General features: G+C 41.7%; 1 protein-coding gene across 2 annotated transcripts in view; it reads right to left on the bottom strand.

Moving 5' to 3' along the window:
- LOC136857863 (lipopolysaccharide-induced tumor necrosis factor-alpha factor homolog) overlaps positions 1-26,443 on the bottom strand; it is a 118,300-nt gene that overhangs the window by 26,179 nt on the left and 65,678 nt on the right. For both annotated transcript variants that reach the window (XM_067136878.2, XM_067136879.2), the window contains exon 2: positions 14,030-14,130. In XM_067136878.2, the coding sequence (XP_066992979.2) occupies positions 14,030-14,130 (101 nt within the window). The remainder of the gene's footprint in view (positions 1-14,029; positions 14,131-26,443) is intronic.

Here is a 26,443-nt window from a genome sequence, read left to right as displayed (position 1 = left end):
AAGGGGCGAGACTTTTCATTTCAAAAATCGCACATGAACTGACTGGGATTGGAATAACGGCCACCTTGGTGAGTTTCGGATAAAAAGTGGCTTGTTTTCTAAGTATTGCTTTTACCAAATGAAAGTTTGAAATATATACTCCTTAAGCTCTTAATGTTTGTGTTCGTTAACACTAAAGGCGTTACTTATCTGAGGCCGTCATCCCTGTGTGCTCGTATGTGTAGAAATTTCTCTTAACCTGTGTTTCTGTGGTATCTGGAGCAGTGTTTATATCTGTAACGTCTTAGACCTAGAATTTGGTTAGGTACACCTATAGGTTCGAGTGGTCTTCAACACGTGTCTCTGCTGCAAAACGAAATATGTAGTCATGAGGACGCAATAAATAATAAAATAATAAATTAATTAGAGATTTAGTAATAAAACATTCTGTCTCCTGTTTCACAATCAATCAATCAATCAATCAATCAATCAATCAATCAATCAATCAATCAATCAATCAATCAATCAATCAATCAATCAATCAATCAATCAATCAATCAATCAATCAATCAATACTGATCTGCATTTAGGAGCAGTCGCCCAGGTGGCAGATTCCCTATCCGTTGTTTTCCTAGCCATTTCCTAAATGATTTCAAAGAAATTGGAAATTTATTGAACATCTCCCTTGGTAAATTATTCCAATCCCTAACTCCCCTTTCTATGAATGAATATTTGCCCCAGTTTGTCCTCTTGAATTCCAACTTTATCTTCATATTGTGATCTTTCCTACTTTTATAAACGCCACTCAAACTTATTCGTCTACTAATGTCATACCACGCCATCTCTCCGCTGACAGCTCGGAACATACCACTTAGTCGAGCAGCTCTTCTTCTTTCTCCCAATTCTTTCCAGCCCAAACTTTGCAACATTTTTGTAACCCTACTCTTTTGTCGGAAATCACCCAGAACAAATCGAGCTGCTTTTCTTTGGATTTTTTCCAGTTCTTGAATCAGGTAATCCTGGTGAGGGTCCCATACACTGGAACCATACTCTAGTTGGGGTCTTACCAGAGACTTATATCCCCTCTCCTTTACATCCTTACTACAACCCCTAAAGTCCGACTCGTTGGCTGAATGGTCAGCGTACTGGCCTTCGGTTCAGAGGGTCCCGGGTTCGATTCCCCGTCGGGTCGGGGATTTTAACCTTCATTGGTTAATTCCAATGGCCCAGGGGCTGGGTGTTTGTGCTGTCCCCAACATTCCTGCAACTCACACACCACACATAACACTATCCTCCACCACAATAACACGCAGTTACCTATACACGGCAGATGCCGCCCACCCTCATCGGAGGGTCTGTCTTACAAGGGCTGCACTCGGCTAGAAACAGCCACACGAAATTATATACAACCCCTAAACACCCTCATAACCATGTGCAGAAATCTGTACCCTTTATTTACAATCCCATTTATGTGATTACCCTAATGAAGATCTTTCCTTATATTAACACCTAGATACTTACAATGGTCCCCAAAAGGAACTTTCACCCCATCAACGCAGTAATTAAAATTGAGAGGACTTTTCCTATTTGTGAAACTCACAACCTGACTTTTAACCCCGTTTATCAACATACCATTGCCTGCTGTCCATCTCACAACATTATCGAGGTCACGTTGCAGTTGCTCACAATCTTATAACTTATTTATTACTCTACAGAGAATAACATCATTCGCAAAAAGCCTTACCTCTGATTCCACTCCTTTACTCATATCATTTATATAAGAAAACATAAAGGTCCGATAATACTGCCTTGAGGAATTCCCCTCTTAATTATTACAGGGTCAGATAAAGCTTCACCTACTCTAATTCTCTGATATCTATTTTCTAGAAATATAGCAACCAATTCAGTCACTCTTTTGTCTAGTCCAATTGGACTCATTTTTGCCAGTAGTCTCCCATTATCCACCCTATCAAATGCTTTAGACAAGTTAATCGCGATGCAGTCCATTTGACCTCCTGAATCCAAGATATCTGCTATATCTTGCTGGAATCCTACAAGTTGAGCTTCAGTGGAATAACCTTTCCTAAAACCGAACTGCCATCTATCGAACCAGTTATTAATTTCACAAACATGTCTAATATAATCAGAAAGAATGCCTTCCCAAAGCTTACATACAATGCATGTCAAACTTACTGGCCTGTAATTTTCAGGTTTATATCTATCACCTTTTCCTTTATACACAGGGGCTTCTATAGCAACTCTCCATTCATGTGGTATAGCTACTCCGACCAAACAATAATCAAATAAGTACTTCAGATAGGGTACTATATCCCAACCCATTGTCTTTAGTATATCCCCAGAAATCTTATCAATTCCAGCCGCTTTTCTAGTTTTCAACTTTTGTATCTTATTGTAAATGTCATTGTTATCATATGTAAATTTTAATACTTCTTTAGCCTTATTCTCTTCCTCTATCTGGACATTATCCTTATAACCAACAATATTTACATACTGCTGACTGAATACTTCTGCCTTTTGAAGATCCTCACATACACACACCCCTTGTTTAATAATTATTCCTGGAATGTCCTCCTTGAAACCTGTTTCTGCCTTAAAATACCTATACATACCCTACCATTTTTGACTAAAATTTGTATGACTGCCAATTATGCTTGCCATCATGTTATTCTTAGCTGCCTTCTTTGCTAGATTCAATTTTTTAGTAAGTTCCTTCAATTTCTCCTTACTTCCACAGCCATTTCTATTTCTTTCCAGCCTGCACCTCCTTCTTAGTCTCTTTTTTTCTCTATTATAATAAGGTGGGTCTTTACCATACCTTACCACCCTTAAAGGTACAAACCTGTTTTTACATTCCTCATTGCTTTAAAATCATCCCAGAGTCTGTTTACATTTTTATTTATTTTCCAGCGATCATAGTTACTTTTTAGAAACTGCCTAATGCCTGCTTTATCAGTCATATGGTACTGCCTAATACTCCTACTTTTAAGACCTTCCTTTCTATCACATTTATTTTTAACTACGACAAAAACAGCTTCATGTTCATTAATACCATCTATTACTTCAGTTTCTCTATAGAGGTCATCTGGTTTTATCAGCACCACATCCAGGATAATTTTCCCTCTGGTTGGTTCCATCACTTTCTGAATCAGCTGTCCTTCCCATATTAATTTATTTGCCATTTTCTGACGTTGAGTGCACCCTATCCCAGACCCTTGCCTATGGCAACAAAGTAAGTACGTCCGAAAACTAGAAGAACAATTAGCCGTTGTCGAGAAATTACTTAGTAGACGACATGATTATTCTCTATTTAGGCTCATACTCAGTCGATCTCTTTAGTTTTCCCCGATGGTACTGAGAAACGGAGAACAGGCCAGCTTGTCAACATCCAGTCGCCTAGTGCGTATTCCAGGTAGTTAACATAGTAGCTTCTACCTAGTTAGCTCAATTCTGTCTTGAATTTAATTCTGGACTTTGGACTGGAACGTGGTTCATTCGGCCTCGTGAGGCTAATGGAGGAGCTGTCTAATATGAGAAGTAGCGGATCTGGTCAAAACAGTTAAGCAATATGGGCGAGAATATCATTACGCTGCCATGTGACTGCAGTACTGCAGATTATCTGTCTAGGCAACAGTAATATCGACACACTTATGCTAAAATGGCATGTACAGTGTGTGTCATAGGCAAGGGTCTGGGATAGGGTGCACTCCACTGTCATCCCTCCAAATGTATTTCTATGGTTTTTTCAATACAAATCAAAACGTTTGCCAGGAGTGTACCTTAATATGAGCCATGCGTAATCCTAATCCAAATGAATCACAAATTCACACTGTTTATGGCTAGAAATTGTCTAGACATCCTACATTGGAAGCTGGAAGCTGACAGACTATCCTTTCAATTATATTGTAACGTGGCGGAGGAAGGAAATAAACACACAATACTGGCGGCGTTAAAATTCTAAGATGTATTAAATGCTACTAATTGCTTACACACTATACAGACACACATGGACCACAACTTACACTACACAGTACACACAATTACACCAGTTCGCTCTCTGTCACTTATACTCTAACCTCAATTAAACTTTCTCCACACTATCACAGCCGCTTAATTCATAACTCGCGCACAACACAGCCTCACATTCCTGTGTGTCACTGTTCGTACACTAACAATAGGCTTCGTTCACTGTCCCGTGCCGACTTCCCTCACGCTGCACCAGAGACACACATGTTCACTCACAGCAGCTGGACAAGAGAGACTGCTCTTTGACGACCGACAGAGCAGAATAGAACAGAACGAGCACTCACTTCACGGACATATCTGCACTCGTTGCACTGCGCTGCTTAACACATGCACAGACTGACTCCTAAACTCAAATGGAACCGCACTCGCCATCAGCACACACACACACACACACACACACACACACACACACACAGAGAGAGAGAGAGAGAGAGAAAGAGAGAAAGAGCTCTAACAGCACTCAGCTATCACTGACTGAACCAGGGCTCGACAGCAACACTCCTCAACACAAACTGAATCACTGTATCACTTGAGCTCGTCCGGTCCGTCTTAAATAGGGAGCCAGCCCCTTCAAGATACTTCGTGAAACGAGAAATCTCCAGAGACCTCTCGATTCCGAATGATCTGGGTTCATCTTCTAGTTCTTTCGCCCACCGTCGGAAGGCCTCTAGCGGGAGAACGGAGTGGTGGCAGAGAGGACTGGCCTTGTGCTCCTGCTCATTGTTGAATGGTTGCTGCGTGGCGAGCGGACAGGCCCTAACTGTGTCACGTCACTCGTGGCCAGGGCGAGGATAATTTGCTCCTCCCAGTGCCTCACAATAAAATAGTGGACATCCTCACAGTATTTTCCATGCACATTATATAGGTAAACAATCATAATCAGTTGCAGGGCACCTATCTCATTCTAAGGTTTAAACAGTAATACGGTAGTTATTGGAATCCCATTCTGAGTATGCAGATGATGATGATGATAATAATAATAATAATAATAATAATAATAATAATAATAATAATAATAATTGTACCGGGCGGTACACCTCCACTCCGCTAATTTAAAATGTGCGCCTGTTGAAACTCCTCTGCTGGAGGAAGTCCGAACTTTATTGACAGTATTAATTTTCTACCTTCTCAGAAGATGTCACCACGTGGAAAATTTTGAGTTTTTGAACTGTGTCATTTTTGATGTGTTTTTGTTTCGCTTGAAGTAAGAAGTGTGAACTTTCTCTTCTAGAGGACACTACTGAAGATCTACAATAGTGCAACCTAGTGCGGAGTCAAAGAACTATTTTGTTTGGAGAAAATTTAATTTCAAGAGTTTGTTCTTTGTTAAATTTCTTTCTATCATTGTTTAAGTTGGCAATATTTACCCCTTTCTTCCCCTTGTTATGAATGTATCCAATCCCGAATTTCTTCAATTAATTTCTATCCAATCAGATGTATCTTCCCCCAACTTGAATCTGTTGCGGGGTCCTATCCAATAAAGAGTTTGTGGGAGGGTGTTTTCTTTCCCCTAACGCCTAGAAACTTCCGCGAGAGTATTTAAACTGCTGATTTTTGGGTCTCTCGGCCACTTCTGTTCCATCTTTCAGTGTGTTAAGTACATAGCAGGGGGCGGGAAGCGCCTCTTTCTTCTCCAGCCGTTCAACACAAGGTAATGGCCGATTAATAACTTCTTTCTTTGCTAGCTCAGCAGTTTAACTTTCGGGGCGGGTTCTAAGCGTTCAACCATGTAACCTTTTCCTAAAATGTAACTTCCCTTTTCATCTATTCTCTTGTAAAACGACATATTGGGATAGAGAGTGCTAACCCTCTCGAGCTCCCACTCACATTGTCTTGAGGTGAACTTATTTTCTCGACCTATTTTTCGTTAATGTAAAACAAATTGTTCTTTTCTTAAGTCACCTCTTTAGCATGGGATTAGCCCTTGTATTAACGGCCTAGTGCCAAGTAGGTCTTAATCAAAGTGTATTAGGAGTGCAAGTTCGCCTCCTCTCAAATTGTTATTTTAGAGGTCATTTAATTAACCTGCTTTTCTTTTAATAGACCTCAGTAGATTGGGTATTTTACCCCTGTGTTTATGTCCGTTGAGGACAACTTGAAGGTGGAGTTTGGTGTGGCCTGGGAGAGGCTTAAATTTTGAGAGCGAGTGGCTCTTTTGAAAATTCTGGGTTGTATGCCTCATGGAGGTTTTCCAGTGTAATTTGGAGCAAGGGCTCCTAGGTATGAATGGGGTTTTCTCCCCCTCTGTTAAAACTTGTGTTTGAGGTAAAACTGAGCTGATTGCCCAAGCATTGTGAAGTCAGGGCGCGAAGCCCAAATTCTGTAAATATTGTAACTAACCCCTTTTGAATTGCTACTTTGTACCTGCCATGCTTGTTATTTCTTTGTTTTCGAAAAGAAAATATAACCTTGTTAACTTTTAAATTAATTTTACATTGCACTATAATTTCGTAGCTTGAAACCCATTCACACCCGCACTTTCTTTCACCTCTACCTACCACGGAAAAGTCCGTAACAAGTGGTAGCAGAGCGTGGTTGAATGGGTCTCAATTTAGCCCCTTTTGACGGCTAAATATTGTTTGTTCCGAACTCTAACTATTTTCCCAGTTGCTGGAATTTTTTGAGTTTTTCAAAATTGGTCTGTCATCATGCCCGGCCCTCGCGATGTTCTCCTTCTTAACTATTTGCGTAAGGAGGAGTTGATCTATGAATTAACTATCAGAAATGTGCAATCTGGAGGCACGGTTGCAATAGACACTAACAAACTTAGAGAGTCCCTTGATTTGCCCATTTCTATCCCCAATTTGGGAGAGAAAGAAATTGACGACTCTCTTTCCACGATCACGGAGAATATTACTGGGCTAGCTTCTGTAGTTAGTTTTTTTGATGAAAATGATCCGTCTCCTAATCAAATTAAGCGTGTGCAAGGCAGGCTATATCATTTTTCGAATAGGGTTAACTATCTGTTGTCTCTAAAACTGAATGATGTTCAGAGGAAGGAAGCTAGTACGCTCCTGGAAAATATTTCCGAATTATCTAGTAAGGTCACTCAATTGTTAACTGGGGAAGTTCCTCCCAAATCTGATCAACCCACCATAGTAAATGCAGGTAGTGAGGAAGCGCCTCCCAAGGGAGAAGTTAATAGAATAACCATTGCTGCTCAAACTATCCCTGCCCCATTGGACACCGAATCCGAACGTCGTGCATCATTGAGTAACATCCGTTCTGAATTAACTTCCTTGCCATTGAAACCTTTACCTACTATGTCACCCGGGTTTAGTAGCTTGCCTCATCCATTGGCAATGTTGCTCAGAGGTATATCTAAGTTTTCCGTTAATACCACCAGTGACGTAATTTCATTTTTAAGATTTCTAGTGGAATTTCAGGATCATGCCCTTGTTTTTTCTCTTTCTCCATGTCAAATCTTGCAAATTATCTATCCGTATGCTATTGGTATTCTCTCTGATAAAATCGTAAGAGCCATTGCCGAGCAATCATCTATTGAGGATTTCCATGCCCATTTGCTAGCTAACTTCATCCCTGCTAGGGCCAGGTCCTCCCTTATTCAGAAGTACTATTATCGTGTACAGCGCTTGGATGAAAACTTGGCTGATTTCATACAGGACATTAAGTTTTATACTAGGGTGTTTGCCCTTCATTTTCCTGAAGATCAGATTGTACAGGCTATTGTAGAGGGAATTTCACCTCCCTATAGGTCATATTTGTGTTTTGCGGCGTGCCCGCAAACTTTCTCGGAACTTGAAGCATTGGCCGTCTCAGCGGAAGGAGTTAGATACGCCGATTCTTTGCGTGTCGCGAAAGAACCCCCGCCTTCCATTAGTAATACTCGGCCTCCACCTCGCCGATCAGTCACCCCCCGTAAATGTTATGCTTGCGGGTCGCCTGACCATCTGCGCAATAAGTGTCCTCTGATCAAAACTAGTAGGGCAAATAATGGAGCTGGTTCATCACAAGGCTGTTTTAAATGTGGGGCTTTCTCACATATCGCAAAGAATTGTCCCAATTCGAATAGCACCCCCTCCTGCTCAACTTCTGGTGTAACTTCCAACAACAATCAAAAGTGACTAGTGGCTGCGGCTGAGTCAACTAATTCTGCTTCCCAAGGCTCAGCCCCTGGCAAAAAGGTCGAGAATTCAGGGAACGATAAGTCTTCGAATACATCTTTTGAATGCCCCAAAGAGTGTCTTAGGATTGCGGCGGATACCCCCGCACCTGTTCCTTTTCTTAAGATTGAGTTAAATAACGAGCCTATAACAGCTCTCTTAGATTCAGGCAGTGTTTGTTCGATTATTTCGGCTGAATGGTATTCTAAATTGAAATCGGTTTGTAAACTTCCTGACTATGTCTCATCTTCTATTCAATATGTTTCGGCTAATTCATCTCCATTAGAAATTCTAGGTTCCGTACTGGTCAAAATTCGTATTTTTAAGTTTACTTGGAAAATTAAATTGTTTGTGGCTAAGCACCTGTCTTGCCCCATTATATTGGGAGCTGACTTTATTTCTCACACTGGTCTTGTGCTCGATCTCCAGTCTAGGTCGTGCACATTCAAATTTGCTTCTAGTTGTAAAATACCACTATTAAAGTGTAATTCTGTGTCATGTTCTTCTATTTCGCCTACCCAGGATGAGATGTTGTTAGACCTTAGACATCTACCTGAGGAGCAGGCTGATAGTATTCGCAAACTGTGTCAGTCGTTTCCCGAGGTGTTCTCTGATACTCTTGGTGTTACTGACCTTATTGAATACAAAATTGAGGTCACGGATTCGATTCCTGTCCGTTTTCCACCTTATAGGCTATCTCCACCTAAAATGAAGGCTCTGAAAGAAATTATCGATCAGATGTTGAAGGATGGTATTATTAGGCCCTTTAAGTCGGCGTATTCATCGCCTATTTTTCTAGTCCCGAAACCCCAAGGAGGCTTCAGGCCTGTCATTGATTACAGGGCTCTCAATCGGAAGGTGGTGTTGCAATCTGTGCCCCTTCCTGACCTTCACTCTTGCTTTTCATGGTTTCGTAAGGCCAAGTTCTTCACTATCTTGGACTTGAATCAGGCCTATAATCAAATTCCCCTTGCCGAAGAGTCTAAACACCTTACAGCGTTTGCCACGGACTGGAATTTATATGAATACAACCGCGTGCCTTTCGGGCTCCCCACGGGGGCAGCTGTGCTCACTAGGCTACTAGATAGGGTCTTCTCCGACATCAAATTCGAGTACTTATATCACTATTTAGATGATGTCGTCGTATTTTCAGAGACTTTTGAAGAACATCTAGATCATTTGCGAGAAGTTCTCGATCGCCTTCGTAAGGCTGGGTTAACTGTTAAGTTGTCCAAGGTTGCCTTCGCTAAGCCCTCTATGTCATTCCTAGGGCATATTGTGTCACCCGATGGTGTAGCAGTCGATCATTCTAGAACACAGGCCATCCGTGATTTTAAACCTCCCAAGGACATTAAAGGTATCGCCAGGTTCATTGGTATGGTGAATTTCTTCAGGAAGTTCATTCCTAACTTTGCTAATAGAGCGGCGCCCTTAAACCTTCTTCGTAGGAAAGGCATCAAATTCGAGTGGGGACCTTCTCAACAAGCCGCTTTTGAAGACCTTAAATTAGCACTTTGTAATGCCCCTGTACTTGCTATGCCTGATTTCTCGAAGAAATTCATCGTCCAAACCGACGCGTCGTCGTCAGCAGTAGCTGCAGTCCTTCTTCAAGAGACTGAACTAGGGAGGCGACCTATCGCCTATGCCTCTAGGACCTTGTCGGCTCAAGAAGCCAAGTATTCCATCTATGAGCTCGAAGGTTTGGCAGTCTTATTCGCCTTAGAAAAGTTCCGTCTCTATCTGGAACACGTCAAATTCGACCTGGAGACAGATAATCAAGCATTAAGCTGGGTCTTAGGTAGGCCGCGTCGTACTGGTCGTATAGCCCGCTGGGCTATTCGTATTTCCGCCTTCCAGTTTGATGTTAGACATATCAGAGGTACCGAAAATGTTGTTGCTGATGGACTCAGCCGTATGTTTCATAACGACGTCGAGACCCACGAACCGGTCGACAGTTCATCACCTCCCGAGTCCATACTATCTGGTGTTAATGCCATCTTAACAGATGCTCCCATGCTTTTTAGGGATATTGAGAAATACCAACGTGAAGATCCGACGCTGGCTCCGATAATGGAAACCCTTTCTTCTGGGGAACATGTTGTCCCTTATGTTCTGAGGAATGGTGTTCTATGTTGCCCATCGAGGCATGATAGGATGATGAAAGTTGTCGTTCCAGCTGTTCTTGTACCTATGATCTTCAAGTATTATCATGAGACCCCATTAGGAGGGCATCTTGGAATCTTTAAAACTCGTGAGAAGATTCGTGAAATGTTCATCTGGAAAGGTATGGACGGTGAAATCCGGGAACTTGTAAAAGCTTGTAAATCTTGTTTGCTCAGTAAACCCACCATGTCCACCAAGGTAGGCCTTTTGTCTTCGCATCAAGCGTCGCGCCCCATGGAACGTCTGTATATCGATTATGTAGGACCCTTCCCCCAGTCAAAGGGTAATGCTAACAAGTTCATCTTTGTGTGCGTAGATGGTTTTACCAGATTTTCTTGGTTATTTCCGACTAAGCTGGCTACCGCTCAGTCTACCATTACCTGCTTAAATTCTATTTTTGCTTCTTTTGGTCCGTGTCAATATATTGTATCTGATAATGCTAAGGCTTTTACATCTAATTTATTTCGTAAATTCTGTTTTGACTTATCAATCTCTCATGTAACTACTTCTGCTTATTACCCTCAACAATCTCTGGCTGAAAGGGTTAACCGTAATCTCAGGTCAGCACTTATTGCCTATCATCATGAAGATCATTCCAGGTGGGACACGTCCCTGCATTGGATAGCTTTTGCTTTGAATTCGGCGGTTCATGAATCTCACAAGTTTACTCCAGCTTCTTTGATGTTCAAGTTTGTTCCCAACTCGACGCTCTCTAACCTCTGGTCTCTGAATGACATTATACCCGAGACAATAGATCCGGATAACATTAAAGATCTTTGGAAGAAGGCTAAAGCCAATCTTAAAGTGTCTCATGAAAAGGTTAGGGAAAGGTATGATCGTGGACGGAGACCCACCCCTTTGAAGGTAGGTGACCAGGTTATGGTCAAAAATTTTGTTCCCGCGGGCAAGCTTGCCCCCAGATTTCATGGGCCATGCATCATTCTCGATTTTCTTACGCCGGTTACCTTGTTAGTAAGCAATCCAGCCACCGAGAGGATATTTAGGGTTCACCTGTCACAGGTGAAACCAGTGTAAATTTTGTGTCAACTTGCTTCATATAATTTGAAAGGAATATGAAGGTTATATTTTTTTTTTGAGTTCAACTTTTAAGGCATTCTGCTCCTTCTATTTTATTTTATATGTAAGCATTTCTTGTAAACCTCCCCGATTGTTAATCTGCCATCCTGTCCTTGCCACGGCCATTACCACGCTCCCGTCTCCTGCTCCAACACACACAGTGGCGTAACTTAGGCCATGGATATTTGCACGCCGCTGGCCCCTCAACCTCTCCACAAGCCTGTACCCTCAAAAAAGATGATGGTCCAACACAATTCTGCCGCCAAGCTTTAATGTTTCAGTGCCCCCGCAGCCGCGCGGCGCCGTGCAGCAACTGGAGCTGAGGACGGGCCCCCTCGGCCCCAGCGAGGACGACGTGTGCACGGCGAGCCGGAGCTCTCCTCCCGGCCAAGGCTGATGTGCGGCGCACGACCTGCTACTTGCCCGCAGCCTGTATATGTTCACCGCGGGCGCGGCGTGCTTCAACACCTCTGCTCCCCTCATAGTGCGGGCGAGCGGTATCTCAGGGTACTTGAGGGGTCCGAGCGACCTTCTTTGGACGCAAGCAGCAACGGCCGGTCTGGCCATCCCACTTCATCTCCATCTACTACATGAACAGATACTATAAGTAATGACTACACTTGGGAATTCAACTGCAATATTTGGTGGACCTTGAAATTTTTTTTCTTCACTTTCAAGCATAAAAAGTTATCTTCAGAAATTCAACTTCTACAAATATAAAGACTTTACTTCATCTGCAACAACAAATTTTGAAACCAAATCAACCCAAATTAAGAAAATCTTATAAATTTTTTGGCAATCAATCTTCATACCCACAGCATAACTTGGACCTTGTTTCAAACTGATTTCATGTGTCATCCCTGGAGGAACTTTTGGGGGGGGGGGGGAGGTCTGTACCGGGCGGTACACCTCCACTCCGCTAATTTAAAATGTGCGCCTGTTGAAACTCCTCTGCTGGAGGAAGTCCGAACTTTATTGACAGTATTAATTTTCTACCTTCTCAGAAGATGTCACCACGTGGAAAATTTTGAGTTTTTGAACTGTGTCATTTTTGATGTGTTTTTGTTTCGCTTGAAGTAAGAAGTGTGAACTTTCTCTTCTAGAGGACACTACTGAAGATCTACAATAGTGCAACCTAGTGCGGAGTCAAAGAACTATTTTTTTTGGAGAAAATTTAATTTCAAGAGTTTGTTCTTTGTTAAATTTCTTTCTATCATTGTTTAAGTTGGCAATATTTACCCCTTTCTTCCCCTTGTTATGAATGTATCCAATCCCGAATTTCTTCAATTAATTTCTATCCAATCAGATGTATCTTCCCCCAACTTGAATCTGTTGCGGGGTCCTATCCAATAAAGAGTTTGTGGGAGGGTGTTTTCTTTCCCCTAACGCCTAGAAACTTCCGCGAGAGTATTTAAACTGCTGATTTTTGGGTCTCTCGGCCACTTCTGTTCCATCTTTCAGTGTGTTAAGTACATAGCAGGGGGCGGGAAGCGCCTCTTTCTTCTCCAGCCGTTCAACACAAGGTAATGGCCGATTAATAACTTCTTTCTTTGCTAGCTCAGCAGTTTAACTTTCGGGGCGGGTTCTAAGCGTTCAACCATGTAACCTTTTCCTAAAATGTAACTTCCCTTTTCATCTATTCTCTTGTAAAACGACATATTGGGATAGAGAGTGCTAACCCTCTCGAGCTCCCACTCACATTGTCTTGAGGTGAACTTATTTTCTCGACCTATTTTTCGTTAATGTAAAACAAATTGTTCTTTTCTTAAGTCACCTCTTTAGCATGGGATTAGCCCTTGTATTAACGGCCTAGTGCCAAGTAGGTCTTAATCAAAGTGTATTAGGAGTGCAAGTTCGCCTCCTCTCAAATTGTTATTTTAGAGGTCATTTAATTAACCTGCTTTTCTTTTAATAGACCTCAGTAGATTGGGTATTTTACCCCTGTGTTTATGTCCGTTGAGGACAACTTGAAGGTGGAGTTTGGTGTGGCCTGGGAGAGGCTTAAATTTTGAGAGCGAGTGGCTCTTTTGAAAATTCTGGGTTGTATGCCTCATGGAGGTTTTCCAGTGTAATTTGGAGCAAGGGCTCCTAGGTATGAATGGGGTTTTCTCCCCCTCTGTTAAAACTTGTGTTTGAGGTAAAACTGAGCTGATTGCCCAAGCATTGTGAAGTCAGGGCGCGAAGCCCAAATTCTGTAAATATTGTAACTAACCCCTTTTGAATTGCTACTTTGTACCTGCCATGCTTGTTATTTCTTTGTTTTCGAAAAGAAAATATAACCTTGTTAACTTTTAAATTAATTTTACATTGCACTATAATTTCGTAGCTTGAAACCCATTCACACCCGCACCTTCTTTCACCTCTACCTACCACGGAAAAGTCCGTAACAATAATAATAATAATAATAATAATAATAATAATAATAATAATAATAATAATAATATGGTCGGATATCTTACGCCAGCACTGTGTGGAGGGATATATGTAGACGGGAGTTGAAAATAAGTATTACTACAGACTAAACAGTAACACGAGTACGTGAGGCTGTAATACCCCTCAAAATGAATGAAAACAAATGCTAAGTGTAAAGTTCCTCTGAAGAAAGTCTGAGCAGCCTTTCTCACTACATGATACGCACTTACCGGCAACTGGTTGTTGAAGCACCGCTTGAGGATGTCCTGGAGGTGGAAGATTCATTCCGTATGGGGGAGGATTGTCCTTCTGTGTGGGATAATGGCTCATTCTGAAACACAACACGTACAATACACATCATAACTTTTCCGTCAGAGAAGTTATCAGCTTTTCCTTATTCAAGGGCAAACCTTATGAACATTAATAGGCTAAATGTTTGCTATACGTCTATATATTAGCCTCAATTACAATGCTGACGATCAAAGATATGCAAAGTTACTGGTATAGGGGGGGGGGGGGGGGGGGGAAAGAAAAAAATATCTAAACCAAAAAATGAGAACAATGGCTCTGTTAAACTATAGCACCTAAATTAAAGTCCCTTCTTGTGACAATCCGTACAACAGAGTGGTGTATAAAAAAATGTGTCATAAACAGAATACGTATTTTTAACGCTATTATTTTATTTTATTTATTTAACGTATGGCCAATACAGAGTAGGTATCTTAGGAATATGTTCTTGTTCCAAGAATACAAAACGAAATGTTGACAAAAGTTAAAATTTCGATCATCGAATTTAGCCAATAATAATAATAATAATAATAATAATAATAATAATAATAATAATAATAATAATAATAAAACAGCTGGATATCTTACGCCAACACTATGTGGAGGGATTTATTTAAATTTGCTCTTTTCTGTCATGTTTAGTAGAGTGGTGTGTTGTGTGTAAATGAAACGGTGTATGTTAAGATGAACACAAATACCCAGTCCCCGAGTCAGAGGAATTAACCAGACGCAGATACTCACCGTCGGCTGTCCTGAGAACAATTTTTCTGTGGTTTCTCATTTTTGTATTCAGGCAAAGCAAAGCAAAGCAAAGCAAAGCAAAGTCATCTCCGTACAGGCCATGAAGGCCCTTGGCCCTTAGCTCTACGCCCGGCCGCCTTTGCCCCCGGGAATTAACCTGGTACTCATTCTTGGTGTAGGCTGAGTGAACCTCAGGGCCATGTGCACCTCCGGAAGTGGAAATCTCGTTTCTAAAATTTTTACGACTTCCTGACGGGGATTCGAACCCACGTCTTTCCGGTCGAACCGAGCACGCCTTTACCGCCTCGGCCAGGCAATCCCTACTGGTACAGAGACAGTTCATATTCACAGGCCACAGGCGCCCCCCTCCCCCGTCCTTCACTCTCCCCCAATCGCCGTCCTTATTCAGTTTCATTTACCATCATTCATTTCATCTTCATTAGCTTCTGAACTGAAGTTGGCGAAAGGAAGGATATCCGGCCGTAAAAACGTGCCATGTAATTTCATCTTACCTTATCCCCGACCCCGTATTATGAAACGGGGCTACGGTGTAGACATGTATGAGTTTGAACCTGTGTAACTCCAAGTCCTGATTTCAAAGGCGTCAGAAAGTTTTCCTCTAAATTTCATTTTGGATGTGGTATCCATCAGAGTCTGTTGAATGTTCGCTCTTGTTTTATTGTTCAAGCCCATTTCTTTCACATTATTATTATTATTATTATTATTATTATTATTATTATTATTATTTCTTTCTTAATCTGTTTATTGTCCAGGGTTGGCTTTTCCCTCGGACTTAGCGAGGGATCCCACCTCTACCGCCTCAAGGGCAGTGTCCTGGAGCTTCAGACATCGGATCGGGGGATACAACCGGGGAGAATGATCAGTACCTCGCCCAGGCGGCCTCACCTGCTATACTGAACAGGGGCCTTGGTGGGGGATGGAAAGATTGGAAGGGAGAGACAAAGAAGAGGGAAGGAAGCGGCCGTGGCCTTAAGTTAGGTACCATCCCGGCATTTGCCTGGAGGAGAAGTGGGAAACCACGGAAAACCACTTCCAGGATGGCTGAGGTGGGAATCGAACCCACCTCTACTCAGTTGACCTCCCGAGGCTGAGTGGACCCCGTTCCAGCCCTCGTACCACTTTTCAAATTTCGTGGCGGAGCCGGGAATCGAACCCGGGCCTCCAGGGGTGGCAGCTAATCACACTAACCACTACACCACAGAGGCTGACCATTATTATTATTATTATTATTATTATTATTATTATTATTATTATTATTATTATTATTATTATTATTATTATTAAAAACGGATCTTCGAACGATTGTCACAGCAATAGGAAGAATGTACCTTTAATATAATTCCTTTTCCTTTTACCATAATAGAGGCTGCCTGGCCGAGGCGGCAAAGGCGTGTTCGGTTTACTCGGAAGGATATGGGTTTAATTCCCCGTCAGGAAGTAGAAGAATTGAAGATACTCTGGACTCAAAAATGAGTTTGATATTTAGAAATTTCGTGATCCGTATTGAAGTGGGATTATAATAATTTCAATTATTGTAATAAAAAATGAGTACCAAGTTAATTCCTGGGAGTAAAGGTGGCTGGACATAGAGCTAACCACTCTAAACCACTTGGTGCCGAGGTTAGGGACAGAGGACTTCCACTCCTCCAAGGAGCTTTGTGTCCTGTATGGAGATTGCTGTGCTTTAATATAATATCATTGCATTAGGGCTAGGCCTAATTCACTACCTGGCGACAACCTTGTATTCTGAGAGTAGACTTTTACCGGTTAATTTAATTTAAGGAACTAGAAACACAATTAATCAGTATCACCAATACAGGAAGAGTGGTAAGTGCGAGACGTCCTATCTTCTTCTGATATACGGTACATAATTGCATATGATAACTGTAATTACATACATGTAGCTGTAACTGTTTGTTCGTGATTTGATATGGGGCATGATTGACTAAGGGGCGTGGGGTAGTTCCGATCTCCTTAATCCAACTACAGTATATACGCTGTGATTTAGGTTTTTATCAGTTTGTTCAGTAAATGATTTATTCCCATAATATTTTATCTTCCTTTATGCATGGGAACAGGTTCCAGGAATAATCTTATGGACTTGCATACGTTGTATGCTCTGAAGCCGAAGTACTTCAGATAAAGTTATCTGTAGGAAGTAATACCAAAGAACAGCTGACATACCTGTGTCTCTTATCTGCCGCAACAAATATAATCAATTACCTGGCAGAGACAGCTGTTTATTAAGGTACGGACTGTGATGTAACTGTACCAGACAATAACGAGTCAATACCAGGCAATCGTTCAAGACAATCATGTAACATTGGAAAGAATAAAAATAAATAAATAAATAAATAAATAAATAAATAAATAAATAAATAAAAAATAAGAGTTTTGTCTGTACAATGCTCAGAATTTTAAAAGGATGGTATTTCTGTATCGGTCGTGTCCATAGTAACAAGGAAATGCATTTAATTTTCCGTAATTTCTGTCTGTCTATCTGTATGTATGTATGTATGTATGTATGTATGTATGTATGTACACGCATCACGAGAAAACGGCTGAAGCGAATTGAATGAATATCGGTATGTTAAGTCCGGGAATAAGTCGCTACAACATAGGCTATAAATAATTTTATACACGCTGAGAGAAATGGTAGTTTAGGGGAAGGCCTAAAATTTAATTCTCAAATATTTGTTATTAGTGGTCCTATATTAATGAACATCGGTATGTAAAGTCCAGGAATAAGTCACTACAATATGGGCCATAATAATCTTATTTACGCTGACAGAAATGGTAGTTTAGGGGAAGGCCTAACATTTAATTCTCAAATATTTGTGTTATTAGTGGTCCTATCGACAAATACTACATAACTTAAGTTATATAACTAAAGTTATATAGTATTTCATGTCTGATTATTTATGTCCTATACATTTTTACCGTACCGGCTATGATAACAGAGATATTCATGAATTTGAATTTTTGTTCTAAGTCCATATCAGCACCGAGTCATGAGAGAATAAGTGAACAGAAATGAATGAAAACCGGTATGTACAGACGGAGAATAAGGAGCTACAGTCTACGCTGTAAATAATAGTGTGAGACGCTCTAATATCACAGAGTCGAAAGAAAACAATGTGAAGGCCTACAATACAGAAAGCTCATAACATTGATCAACAATAACATTACATTGACCATTGTTTGTTGTGTTGTGCTTTGTGTCTCTGTTGTCACTCATCTCCGATAGAGGGGATTACTGCTGTATACCAAGTTTTTTAATTTTAAATTTGCTTTACGTCCCACCGGCACAGATACGTCTTATGGTGAAGGTAGGATAGGAAAGGGCTAGGAGTGGGAAGGAAGCGGCCCTGGCCTTAATTACGGCACAGCCCAGCATTTGCCTGGTGTGAAAATGGTAGACACGGAAAAACCATCTTCAGGGCTGTCGACAGTGGGGTTCAAACCCACTACCTCCCGGATGCAAGCTCACAGCTGCGCGCCCCTAACCGCACGGCCAACTTGCCCGGTCGTACCGAGTATAACAGCCTGTATGAATATTGGGGGGAAGTAGCTGGGGAGTTAGAGAACTTTCTTCTTTGGCATGGCATTCCTCTGGATCAGTAATTTTCTACTAATGGTACGTAACAAACTGGTTCATCATAACATTCGAGTTATGCAATGCCTACTCTGAGGCACTGATTGGAATGAGCAGTGTGCATACTTAACGGAATAATGGCAGAAGACTGTTCACGGCTGGCTGCGGTCTGTTCATTCTAACACTGGAAATTTGGACTGTTAGATCGGCACCGTAGTACTGTTCGTTAAAAGTGAGAAAATGTGCGGTTTTTCATTTGATCGAGTATTTTATATGATAACATTGCTTTTAATCGCTATATTCCTACTGACGTTTTTGTAATGGCCTCCAGTTAGGAAAACCACAAAGACAGTCTTTCTGAGAATCCCGCAGCGAAGCACGGGTACATCAGCTAGTAAATAAATACATCTTCAATGATTTTGCGACGATGCATCGTTACTAAAGTTTCTAAAATAGCATTAGCACTGACATAGAGATTTATTTTCTAAGTTATGACAATGATTCGGAGCTGCATTATTCAGTCGCTTTGTTCATTGGCGACGCCTGATGGGATATCTGCTTATTTTGTCCGTAACTCTTGAGTTACTATTGGAAATGCCAATAATTAGCGACTTCCCATTGTTTAACACAATCATTTGATTCTTTGTATGCCGGGCTGAGTGGCTCAGACGATTAAGGCGCTGGCCCTCTAACCCCAACTGGGCAGGTTCGATCCTGGCTCAGTCCGGTGGTATTTGAAGGTGCTCAAATACGACAGCCCCGTGTCGGTAGATTTATTGGCACGTAAAAGAACTCCTGCGGGACTAAATTCCGGCACCTCGGAGTCTCCGAAGACCTCAAAAAGTAGTTAGTGGGACGTAAAACAAATAACATAATTATTATTTATTGATTCTTTGTACATACAAGAACATTTAATCCTTTGCTGACAACCGTAATTTCAAGGCTAAACCTCATACAACAGAAATGCATTCTAATATTATATCTGTAGAATGAGTATAGAACTACTCATAGGACGGGCTGCCAATGGAGGGGGTTTGAACCTACTGCCTCCTGAATACAAGCTTACAAAGCTCCCAATCACGTACGCGTAGCCAAGTCGCTCAATCTTCGACAAAGTGACTGAAACAAGAGCTACTTTAGTATGCTGCCCATTCTTTAAAAAAAAATGTAATAGCATATTGCGGCTTGGTGAGGAGAGCAACGCGGGACAACCTCACTCTTGCTTTCTCTAGTACGCCTCTTTAGTTTTTTAATGACAGATGATGGTGAAAATGGTGGGAGTTTGACCAACTGTGGGAGTGTTTTACGCCAAATTCATGCTCAATACAACTTTTGTTCTACTCCTCAGTCGAAGTAATAAGAGTCTCCTACGCCATATTTAATATTCTTTTCATAGCTTGAAAGAATCATCGTCGGTACTTTAAAGAGAGCCACCTTATCCAGTTGTTCACTGGTATCTGGATAGTTCAAATTCTAGTAATAGTTCTGTCTGAGCATTTTCTTGTTATGGTTTACGGTGTGGGTTACTGTAGTCACGCCCTAGTTCGTGAACCATGGGCAACGTCTGAGTGTCCTAGTAAGTGGTTCTGAGAGTCGGGATACCAGTTGTTGTGGAATGGGAGTGGCCATCTCGGGCATATTCTGAGTCACGGCCCTCCTGATGCTTAGGTGGCTAGGACTATACAATCCACCAGTGCTCTCCACCCCGTTAGAGGAGAGATCCTCATTTGGACTATGTGTAAGTAGGGTAGCATCCTGCTTCAAAGGATTTTTCACTGAGCAAATTAAGAACGTTTCAAGTAAGCCTCGGACCTGTGGGAAGAAAGAAAGAAAGAAGGAAAGAAAGAAAGAAAGAAAGAAAGAAAGAAAGAAAGAAAGAAAGAAAGAAAGAAAGACTGGCTGAGTTAGCAAACAGGAAGCATCTGGATATGTTAGGTTTAGGCCTAAATGATATTCGGGGAGGGGGAGGTAAGAAGGAGGAGGTAGGAGATTACATAGTCTTCTTGACAGGTGTTAAAAAGGGAGGGCACATAGTTTCTGTCAGGCCCGTAAATGCGCGAATGGTGTGGGTACATTCAGCTGTTGGAGGAATTAGGACGACGACTGTCTCGGTGTATTTACCATGTCAGGGTACAGAAAAGGAGAAAGTTGACATGTAGCATTAAGTGACTTCGCAGTCAGCATCAACAGCAAGGGGAAGATAGTGCTAATGGGCGATTTCAATGCGAGAGTTGGAAAAACAACTGAAGGATATGGGAAGGTGATGGATATATATGGGAAATATACGGAAGCTAATAGGATTTCTGTGCTAGTATGGGATTAGCAGTTACGAATACATTCTTCAAGCATAAACCTATTCACCGTTTCATATGAGAAAGTATGGGCACCAGATTCATAATAGCCTGCATCTTAACACACTTTAAATTCAGGAAATCTGTTAGGAATGTGCGGGTTTTCCTGGGATTTTTCGATGATACAGACCACAGTCTCATCTGTAGTGAACTAAGTATCTCTAGGGCTAGGATAGAGAAAGTGAAATCTGTCTGCAGACGAATAAGGGCAAAAAATTTCAAGGACGAGGATATTAGACAGTAGTACATGGTTATGATTAGTGGAAAGTTCCAAACAGTGGACAGTAAGCAGGTTCAGGACATAGAAAGAGAATGGGTGGCATACGGGAATACTGTAATAGAAACAGCAAGGGAATGCCTAGGAACATCTGTGTGTAAAGATGCGGAAAAGTTGAACATTTTGATGGAATGATGAAGTGACAGCAGCTTGTAAACGTAAAAAGAAGGCGTATCAGAAATGTCTCCAAACAAGGGCTGAGGCAGACACGAAATTGTACATACCAGGTACATGCATAAGTTTTTACCGCTTTTTATGGCAAAGGAAACACGTAATTTTCAAGGGAAAATAATTTTTTGTTTATTCAAAATATTGGCCATCGTCTTCTACACACTTCGCCCATCTTTCAGGTAAGTTATGAATACCATGCCAGAAAAACACTACTTGTCTTTTGCGGCAAACCATTCGTCGAGCCATTTCCCAACTTCCTCGAAATTGCTGAAGTACTGCTCTGCGAGCGCCTGCCCCATTGATGCGAAGAGGTGACAGTCAGATGGCGCCAGGTCGGGGCAGAACGGCGGGTGCGGAAGGATGTCCCGTCCAAGCGATTTAGAGGTGTCTTTCACTGGTTTTGCTTTGTCAACGGCGCAGTGTCGCGTAACAATCACAAAATCTTCTGGACCATTCCGATCGTCTTTCGATCGATGCCTGATTTAAATTAATCATATGTTGGCGACAGTGTTGTGCATTAACGGTTTCGCCGGGCTTCAAGAGTTGATAAAGTCTTCGCACTGTTGTGGTCTATCAGAGCGCGCACTGTCTTTCACCATGTTTAAATTGTCGAAACCATGTTTCACATGTTCTGTTCGATGGAGCGTGTTCACCCTGTGTTTCTACCAGCAAATGATGACTTCCCACAGCCTTTTCCTTTTGATTAAATAATAAAAGCAATACGTGCCGCAAATGTTCACTTTCAGGCACAAACGTCGACATATATCACTGAATGATACACACACAGACGCTAGTGTTTGGCGGACTCAACTTGTGAGTGTTGGTAGGTCAATGTCAGACGAACAAACTGACGAATGTTTCAAATTCATACGATGCGTACTGTTCGCTGATCTCTTAGTGAAACCGGGAAAGACTTATGCATACACATGCTAGATGAAGGAAACAGAGCGAAACAAGTAGTTGATGAAGCCAAGTAGAAGTCCTGGAACGATTTCGGTAATAACCTGGAAATTAATTTACTATCCCACTTTGAACCAATGAAAGTGACTTACGCCGCTGTATTTCACTTAGGGTAATATTTAGAGTATACTAATCCAGGAGCAGGTTTAGATGTACATATGATTCAAAAATCACTGAATAGACCGGGGATTTATAGGACGACCAGAACAGTTTTTCCAACTTTCTCTTATAATATTGATTTTCTGTCAAACCCCTATACTACATGTGAAACTCCCCTTTATTTTGAACAACTTTTGTTAGGTACATAAGTTCGCTTATTCTTCAAGTGACGGAGAAAATTACTCTTTTCTGCGTGTTTCATGCTCTGCATTGAGTGACGGACACCCGCGCACACTGATGGTAATCAAACGTACTCAAATAAGTCAGGCTCGTGTCGGTAAATTTACCGGCACGTAAAAGAACTCCTGCGGGACAAAATCCCGGCACCTCGGCGTCTACAAAAACCGTAAAAGTAGTTAGTGGGTTTTAAAACCAATAAGATTATTATTATTATTATTATTATTATTATTATTATTATTATTATTATTATTATTATTATTATTATTATTATTATGTCCGGGCTCATGGCTAAATGATTAGCGTGCTGGCCTTTGGTCACAGGGGTCCCGCGTTCTATTCCCTGACAGGGTCAGGAATTTTAACCATAATTGGTTAATTCCCCTGGCATGGGGACTGGGTGTATGTGTCGTCTTGATCATCATTTCATCTTCATCACGATGCGCAGGTCACCTGCGGGAGTCAAATCAAAAGACCTGCATCTGGCGAGCCGAAGTCCTCGGGCACATCTCGGCACTAAAAGCCATACACCATTTATTATTATTATTATTATTATTATTATTATTATTATTATTATTATTATTATTATTGTCATCTATATAAATGTCCGACTCGTTGCCTGAATGGTCAGCATACTGGCCTTCAGTTCAGAGGGTCCTGGATTCGATTCCCTGCCGGGTCGGGGATTTTAACCTTCATTGGTTAATTCCAATGGCCGGGGGTGGGGGGGGGCTGGGTGTTTCTGCTGTCCCCAACATCCCTGCAAGTCACACACCACACATGACACTTTCCTCCACCACCATAACCCGCAGTTACCTACACATGGCAGATGCCACCCAGCCTCATCGGAGGGTCTGCCTTACAGGGGCTGCACCCGCCTAGAAATGGCCTCACGAAATTTATTCATCTATATAAATAAAATTGTAGGGGTCCGCTGTCTGTAATTTCGTTTATTTTGTCAATTTTTCTGTTGCTATAAATTCACTTCGTTTTTAGCTTTAGACAGAGTTGCATTTCTCGATTATAATCAAAACTCCCCAACTCGATTCTGACTGGCATTAGGAAAAGGGGCCTGTCTTTATAATGAAATCTCCACATCTCCATTGTGAATGGCAGTAGGCAAATGAGCCTGTCATTGTAGAAACTCCCGACTCAATTGTGAATTGTGGTAGGAAACGTGGCCTGCCATTTTCATCAAAACTTCCCAACGCACACCTTACATCGCAAATAACGTATGGGGTCCTCCCAGTGAAGTTTCTCGGATAGCGCTAAGAGACACGCAATTTAATATAATCTTACTCGTTGCGTGTACAGCAGTTTACGTAGAAATCCGTATATAATGTGGAATACCGTAGCGAAGCACGAGTACATTTTCTAGTTATTAATAAATGATAATATTCGCTACAAATAACTCTAAGCGCTGGGAATTATGCTGCATGAAAGTATCAATCTAAAGAGTCTATCAGGTAGACATTGTAATTTCGAAGTAAATCTAAAAACGGTAAAATATTTAATTTGTACCAACATTTATTTTATTTAAAATTTTTCTGGAGTGAAGAGTTTCGAATTTCCTAAAGGAATGAAATTGGCAGGATGTGTCAGGACTCTCTTTTCTCTCGTCAGTCACGAGATGGACACTTCAATTTTATGGGCTTGGCTCATTACGGTCAAGCCTGGTTGAGTGCCTCCGGCGGTGTAGCGCTGGCCTTCTGAGCCTGAGTTGGTGAGTTCGATCCCAGCTTAGCGCAGGGATATCCGAAAGTGTTTAAATACAACAGTCTCATGTCGGTAGATCCACCAGCTCGTAAAATAACTCCTGCAGGACAAACCATTCACATTATTGTTCATTACTGACGTTAGGAAGGACAATCTGCTGTATAGCGGCAAATACACTTGTAGCACATACTGTTTATCGTACCGGCGACTCCACCGCGGTGTAGGAAAGAGTGACAGACGCTGCAGAGTCCTGCTACCTTGAACCCCGGAGATGTGAAAATTCAATTCAACTAAACTCTTCTTCTTCTTCTCCTTCTTCTACTACAGCTTTTCCAACACATGTGGGGTCGCGGGTGTCATCGGCATCGCCCATGTGGATTTGACCCTATTTTACAGGCGAATGCCCTTCCTGACGCTAACCCTATATGAAAGGATGTAATCACTATTGCGTGTTTCTGTGGTGGTTGGTAGTATGGTGCGTTGTTCGAATGTGAAGAGGAGAATGTTGGGACAGAAAAACACCCAGTCCCCGAGCAAGAAGAATTAATCAAAAGCGATTAAAATCCCCGACCCGGCCGGGAATTAAACCCGGGACCCTCTGAACCGAAGGGCAGTAAACTGACTATTTAGCCAACGAGTCGGACTCAGTTCAACTGAACGAACATTTTAAAACACTAAACCGAGCGAGTTAGGCGCGTGGTACGAGCTGGAAGCTTGCATTCGGAACAAGATGGATTTGAACCCCACCTTCGGCAGCCATGAGATGATTTGGCATGGTTTTTCCATGCTCATGCCAACAAATGCCGGGGCTATGCCTTAATTAAGGCCACGGACGTTTCCTTCCTATTCTTTGCCCTGTCTAATCCCATAGTCGCGAAAAACCAATCTGAGTTATTACGAAGTTAAACCACTAGCAAAGAAAGTAATCAAATTTCAAGAAGTGCATTTCAGAACGAAAATTATTTTTGTATGAAGGAGCAGAGCACCTTGTTTACAATTGTATTTTAAGGTAGAAATCCGAAGACAAATACTGGTATACAAAACAACAGATTTAATTGTGTTCCGTAGTGGTTGGTTACTCAGTTAGGCCTATTAATGAAAAAATCGAACGGGGCTCTGTCAGGATCACAGCCGCAAGCTTTGACGTGAAATACGAACCACGTGATAGGTACTGTTGAAATAAATGATACACTTATTAATTCAAATACGTCTTTGAGACCATGAGTTCCAAACAATTTTCCACCACTGAGGGAAAAGATGTGCTCGGGGGTGGGGGTAGGGGTGGGGGTGGGGGTGGGGAGCTCTAGCACCACAGAATCGTCACCTTAATTTGGAGACGCTCCATGACCCTTTTGACGCTCAACATTAGTCATTTTGGAATTCTCTATTTTCTTGAATGCGTTTTCAATAAATTTGAAGCCATGTATTATTCATATGTGTGACACTTTAGGAAAGAAAGAAATTACTCGCACCACAGTTTTCTCAGAATTTCACTATTTGATTCTTTTTGGCCGCTTAATTGTAGAACCTACTGAGACGAACCAAGTGGCACCTCAAATGACGTGCTACGTCAAGATGGCAGCACTATTGCATCGCCTATTGACGTCATACCGACGTCAGACTCTTGTTGGTTCCTCCTCTTTAAAATGAGGCACTGGGCACTAGTTTCGCATGGGGGTATTGTCTGGAAATGACTTCGATTTGAAAATCATGCTTTTGTAACACTCACCGGTCCATGTACGGTTCCAAACTATGGACGTATTCAACAACGGTCCACAAACATCAGCCACAAGTTGTTTTTCTCCAGTTATTCCTATTTGGCGTAATGACCTGAACCTGGTTGATGGGACAATGTTACGCAAGCGTCTCATGAACAGCAACATTTGTCAGCATAACGCCAGCGTACTGCTCAATGTATTACACGACAGTCTTTGTATTTTCGGTACAATACTGTCTTTCGGGAGCAATTACTAATAATCCGAAAATTTTCCATCCCGAACAGGCTATTAAAACCAATTAGTTCCAATAGCGGGACTCCACTGTAAATTGTCGGTGTAACAGTGCTATGGGAGTAGTTGTTGTTCTTCTACGTTCCCTTCATACCTTGTTGTACCCTATGGAAACCAAATACCAACTGGGTGTTACAAACCAATCTAACGAACAGAACAAGCAACAGAACAACAGCCAA

This window comes from Anabrus simplex, chromosome 1 (genome assembly GCF_040414725.1).
Source record: "Anabrus simplex isolate iqAnaSimp1 chromosome 1, ASM4041472v1, whole genome shotgun sequence".
Classification (NCBI taxonomy): Eukaryota; Metazoa; Arthropoda; class Insecta; order Orthoptera; family Tettigoniidae; genus Anabrus; species Anabrus simplex.
The sequence above is the reverse complement of the archived record's forward strand: the minus strand, read 5'-3'. Positions and strand labels throughout refer to the sequence as shown.